This window comes from Hyaena hyaena, unplaced genomic scaffold (assembly GCF_003009895.1).
Source record: "Hyaena hyaena isolate Hyena2069 unplaced genomic scaffold, ASM300989v1 scaffold_136, whole genome shotgun sequence".
NCBI classification, from domain to species: domain Eukaryota; kingdom Metazoa; phylum Chordata; class Mammalia; order Carnivora; family Hyaenidae; genus Hyaena; species Hyaena hyaena.
The window spans coordinates 3,296,858-3,302,857 of record NW_024080768.1 but is presented as its reverse complement, the minus strand read 5'-3'; the positions used below and the strand labels follow the sequence as shown (position 1 = coordinate 3,302,857).

General features: G+C 37.0%; 1 protein-coding gene across 3 annotated transcripts in view; it reads left to right on the top strand.

Annotated features, from left to right (window-relative positions):
- Positions 1-396: 396 nt before the first annotated feature.
- The window catches only part of CTNNA2 (catenin alpha 2), a 964,097-nt gene continuing 958,493 nt past the window's right edge, over positions 397-6,000 (top strand). For all 3 annotated transcript variants that reach the window (XM_039238114.1, XM_039238113.1, XM_039238115.1), the window contains exon 1: positions 397-498. In XM_039238114.1, the coding sequence (XP_039094045.1) occupies positions 397-498 (102 nt within the window). The remainder of the gene's footprint in view (positions 499-6,000) is intronic.

The following is a 6,000-nucleotide window of genomic DNA, read 5'->3' as shown; positions in this document are numbered from 1 at the left end:
ATTTTGGTGTCCTTTCTCAGTTTTTCCACGGCCCTCTGCATTCCTTGGTCACAACATGGGTCATGCTGAGGCATAAGTGTTGCCTATCTTGGCTCTCTCTACCTTGAAACCATAAACTACTTGGGGTCACGGTCCATCTCCTTCCCAGCACATAGTAGATTGACATATGTACATAGGTGTCTTCAGGAGCTTTCAGTTTTTAATCTGATTCCAACATCACCACCTTACGTAGTCCTGCTTCTAATTTCCCATCTTTAACTTGACAGGTCTCAACTAGACATATGATCTCCAAATATGTTCTGAGTTTTGGTGATTTATTTATCTTGAAACCCCAAGGTAACAGATTATTTCAATAGGCATTATTTCTTACCAGTAATGTGTGTTTCTATAGGGAGCATGACTTCGGCAACTTCACCTATCATTTTAAAATGGGACCCCAAAAGTTTGGAAATCCGGACACTTACAGTGGAGAGGCTTTTGGAGCCCCTTGTTACACAGGTAAGAGATGATTTGAAATACTTTGTTACATGTGTATGTTCTATTGTGATTATATTGTAACTCTTCAAAAAACTTAGACATCTCTAAGAGCAAATAAATCATGCCATAATGCTGATTACTGAATATATGTTATTGCCAGAACTATGGACAGTTTTATTGCCCATTAACATTTGAAGTGTCTTTTAACAAACTCATCGTATGATTTTTGAAATTAGGTTGATGAGATAATTAAAGAGGGGGCCTTGGTGAAGGGGGCTCTCATTTGTAGTAATGAATTCAAAGTCTAAATAAACTATTCCTAGTTCACTTTCAGATGCTAATGCACAGTTGGGAAGAACTGTTGACTATTTAAGCACAAAGTATATTACTTTTTCTTTAGTTTACATTGGAGAATTCATCATGTTGGAAAGTTGAAACATTCCATTTTTTCTGTTGTCATAGTCACCGCATCTCCACCAGATGACTGTCAACAGAAAAAAGTATCCTCAGGAGCTCAGTTTTAAAAGTTAGCTTTTAGTACCTTATGAAGCATATTATTTGCTGTGTTAAACTCAGAAATTCATGGAATGTGAAAATTCAAAGTTTTTATGGTATATTTTTAGGGAAGTGTGCCAAATTAAGTGGAGGCACTTCATACTGGTTTCCTAGAACTACTATAACAAAGTACCATAAGCCTAGTGTCTTAAAGCATCACAAACGTATTATCTTAAAGCATCACAAAGTTATTATCTAATGGTTCTGGAGGTCAGAAATCCTAAAGTCAAGGTATTGGTGGAACTGCATTGCTTCTGGAAGCTCTGGAACAAAGTGCATGTCTGCTTTTTCCATCTTCTGAAGTCCACTTGCCTTCTTTGACACATTCTTCATATTCAAAGCCAGCAATGTAGTATCTTCAAATCTCTCTCTGACTCTGACCTCTGCTTCCTATCCTCACATACCCTCATATCTCCCTCTTTTAAGGACCCTTTTGATTATACTGGGCCCACTCAAGTAGTCTAAAATAATCTCATCTCAAGATCCTTAGCCAAATCACAGCCATTTAGGATAACATATTCACAGTTCCCAGGGAGTAGGACACCAACATCTTTGGGAATCATTATTCAGCTCAGCACAGCCTGCCCTCTGCCCACCCCTCTACCAAAAACTCACATCCTTCCTGCATGGAAAACACCAAGTCCCAGGTTCCCCAACATCTCAACCTGTTATAGAAAATTTTCAACTCCAAAATTTTATCAGCTTAAAAATTCCAAATCTCCACGTCCTCGCCAGCATCTATAGTCTCCTACACTGTTGGTGAGAATGTAAACTGGTGCAGCTCCTCTGGAAAAGAGTGTGGAGGTTCCTCAAAAATGAACAATAGAACTCCCCTATGACCCAGCAATAGCACTGCTAGGAATTTATCCGAGGAATACAAGAGTGCTGATGCATAGGGGCACATGTACCCCAACGTTCATAACAGCACTCTCAACAATAGCCAAACCATGGAAAAAACCTAAATGTCCATCAACTGACAAATGGATCAAGAAGATGTGGTTTATCTATACAATGGAATACTACATGGCAATGGGAAAGAATGAAATCTGGCCATTTGTAGCAATGTGGATGGACCTTGAGGGTGTTATGCTGAGCCAAATAAGCCAAGCAGAGAAGGACAGATACCATATGTTTTCACTTATAAGTGTATCAGGAGAAACTTAACAGAGGACCATGGAGGAGGAGAAGGGGAAAAAATAGTTGGGGAGAGGGAGGGAGGCAAACCACGAGAGACTCTTGAATACTGAGAACCAACTGAGGGTGATGAGGTAGGGGAGAGGGAAGAGGGGTGATGGGCATGAAGGAGGGCACTTGTTGGGATGAGCACTGGGTGTTATATGGAAACCAACTTGACAATCAACTACGAAAGAAAGAAATCCAAATCTCATCATCTAAATCATCTAAAGTAGATTTGAGTAAGGTTCTGGTTAAAATCCATTCTTGAACAAAAATCCTCTCCATCTGTTACCTGTAAAACTAGAAAACAATATATGTTCCCCGAGTGCGTTGGTGGCACAGAAATAAGAAAATAGTTACAGATAATCCCATTTCAAAAGGGAGAAATTGGAAGAGAAAAAAAATTGTTGTCAGTCTCTAAATTGGTATTTAGAAATCCAGCTGGGCAAATTCCCTTAGTTTTGAAAACTTGAGAATAATCCTTTGTGGCTTGAGGCTTTGCCCCATGCACCTGGTTCTACACCCTAAGAATCGTTACTTCTTTTTCATGAAGCATAACACATATTTTCAGCTGAATATTTATTTTATCAGCACATTTCCTGTCTAAAGCATTTGGGGGTCTAACAGCCCTTTTGAATTTTATCCTTTTTGTCATTCTCAGTCCGAACTGGCAGTGTTTCTACTGATGTAACATTCTTAAGAAACTTGTGTTTCTCCCCTGTATGTTGCTGGGATTCACTCTATTAGAAAACAGGGTACTTCACAGAACATTCCCAGATAATCCTGTCTCCATTTTTGGCCTCTGCTGAAATGGCTAAAGGGATCTGGAGATCACATGCCTAAAACTCTTCAAAGAGCACTCCATATGACTGTATACTCTGAGCTTTCATTCCTTGTGAGGCCCAAGCCAAAGGTTATCGAGACATAGAACTGGTTTTCTCTCCAGAGCATGCTTTCCTGAGTGTGAGTTTTCTAATTTTAGTGCCTTTTGCAATCTACGTAGGCTGAGAATTTTTCAAATCATCAAGTCCTGGTTTCTTTGAGCTCAACCGTTATTCTCTCAATTTCTTACTTTCTTCTCCCATTTTACTATAGGCAGAGAGAAGAAACCAGGTTATTCCTTGGAAAACTCCTCAGCTAAATACCCAACTTCATCATGTCAAATTGGGATTTTCACATACGTGTAGGACATAGTTCATCGAAGCTTTCTGTTACTCTTTCTTCCATTTCCTAGTGCCATGTTCTTTATTTTTTTCTGAGCCTTCACTCGCATCTCCTTTAGCACCTCTATTTCTACAGTCTGTTTATAATGATTTAACTACCCTCTCAGATAATAGAGACTTTCTCTACCATGTACCTCAATTCCTTCTGAGTCCTTGTGAGCAGGGCCTTTATAGCCCTAATTTTACTAACAGTCTGTTCAAGGAAATCTTAGATTTTTCTATTATCATTCTTTAAATTTTTCTAGCCTCTGCCTATTATCAATTTGAAAGCCACTTCCACAATTTTTAGGTATTCATTATAGCAGCACCCTACCTTCCAGACCCAAATCAGTGTTTCCAATTGCCATTATAACAAAATACCACAACCTTAGGAGTTTAAAACAACACACATTTATTATTCTCTAGTTCTAGAGGCCAGAACTCCTTTAGGAGTCAAGGTACAGGTAGGGCTGTGTTCCTTAAGGAGGTCAGTCCTTTCCTTTCACAGCATCTGCTGTGCACCTGCATTCCCTGGTTGTGCTTTTCTCCTTCTTTAAAGCCAGCATCATAGTACCTTCTTCAAATATCTCTCTTTGACTTCAGCTTCGACTATCTCACCTCCTCCGCAGACTGTAACTGTCCGGTTTCTCTTTAATGAGGACCTTGTGATGACTTTGGGGCCATTCAGATATTCTAAGATAAACTCTCCATCTTGAGATCTTTAAACTAATCACATTCACAGAGTCCCTTTTGTTATTTAAGATAACACATTCACGAGTTCTGTGGTTTAGGAAGTGGACATCTTTGTATGTAATTGTTGAAATATTTCATGAGATTTATGCACATTTTTCACTTGGTCACGATTCTTGTTCTATGAAAATTTTTTCAGGAAACATTAATGCTGATAGGCTCTTAGATTTGCGAATATGTTGGCTACTCATATTAAGGCCTGGAGACTAAGGCCTATGTGTGAGTTGTTATTGGTCTGCATTAAGTATAGAAATTGAAAGTAAGTGTTTTAAAAATTTTATAACCATTTTGCAGAATAATTTTATGGATGTTAATCTAATAAGTAAATTTAGACATGTATTTTTTATCTTTTTAAATTTTGAATCATTTATTTTGTTGTATTTTACAGTGCTTTGCTTTATGAGGTATTGGAATAACAAACATACAGCTTTTCATTGTAGATAAAAATGACTGGCTAAGGAGATGCTTTGGAGTCAGAACAATCTGGTCTTAAATGTAGTTCCTTCACCTACTTTAAAGCAGACTGCCTTGGGGCACCTGGGTGGCTCATTCAGTTAGGTTAAGTGTCTGACTCTTCATTTCAGTTTAGGTCATGGTCTCATGGTTCCTCAGTTCAAGCCCTGCATTGGCTCAGTGCTGTCAGCTTGAGATTCTCTCTCCCTTTTCTCTTCCCCTCCCCCACTAGCTCTCTCTGTCTCACTCTCAAGAAAATAAATAAACTTAAAAAAAAAAAACAGATAGCTTTTTCCTAGCCTCAGAATTTTACCTTCAGATTATATATCAGTATATTTAATCCTTATCATAGAGATTAAATGAAACACAATAATTAAAACATAATGACTGGTATAAAGTAATATTGATTCAATGTAGTTTCCATTTTTCTAATTTTTGGTGACTACATATTCAGACTTCTATTAGCCATAAACCAATACTGTTTAAGCCAAAGCAAAACATAAAAAATGAATCTGGCATGAGGAAACAAAATACTGCACATAAACTGTCTTTTATGTCTTAAAATGTTCTTGCATTTATATTTTGCTCTTGTACTTGTCTTATCTAAAGAATAGCATATCTAAGATTACCATGAAAGATTATTCTTTTCCTTATCTTTTAGTCCAGTTACCTAATCCTTTCCGATAAAGACAATGCATAAAAATATTTATTATTACATCATATATTATATAATAGTATATATTATGTTAATATATTGTGTTATATTATTAATGTTTATTACTATTACATTTATTAAATTGTAATTCATATTTGTTAATTTAATACAGGAGTATGCTTAAATCTCTTGTGAATTTCACACAGTGATTTAACACTGTAACAAGTCTTAACATCCCTCTAATATCTTCTGATATTAGATATCAGAATGGATTATCTTTCTTTTCAGTGTTCCTATTATGATTTAAAAGAGAGAGATGATTTCCAAAATGTAACTTTTCAGACTAACTTCTCTATCATTTCCCTATAGCATTATGGCTTTGCTATCAAGACTAAGCATTCTCTCCTCTAGAATAAAGCCTTAATGATAGGACTTACATGATTGTTGACCTTTGAAGGTAATATGAATAAGAAAGAGAGATAAGAAAATACTAAGTGTAAACTCCTTGGTTAACATATATTTTTAAAAGGTGGAACTGAGAAAGTATATTAATCAAAGCCCTATTGTCTCTCCCCTACACCCTACCCTCCCTCCCTCTCTCTCTCTCTCTGTCACACACACACACACACACACACACACACGTACACCTTTATGAACTGAATAAAGTTCATAGTGGTATTCAGTGACACAGTATGACCATAACCATCCGACAGATTTCTGTTAGTGATAGAT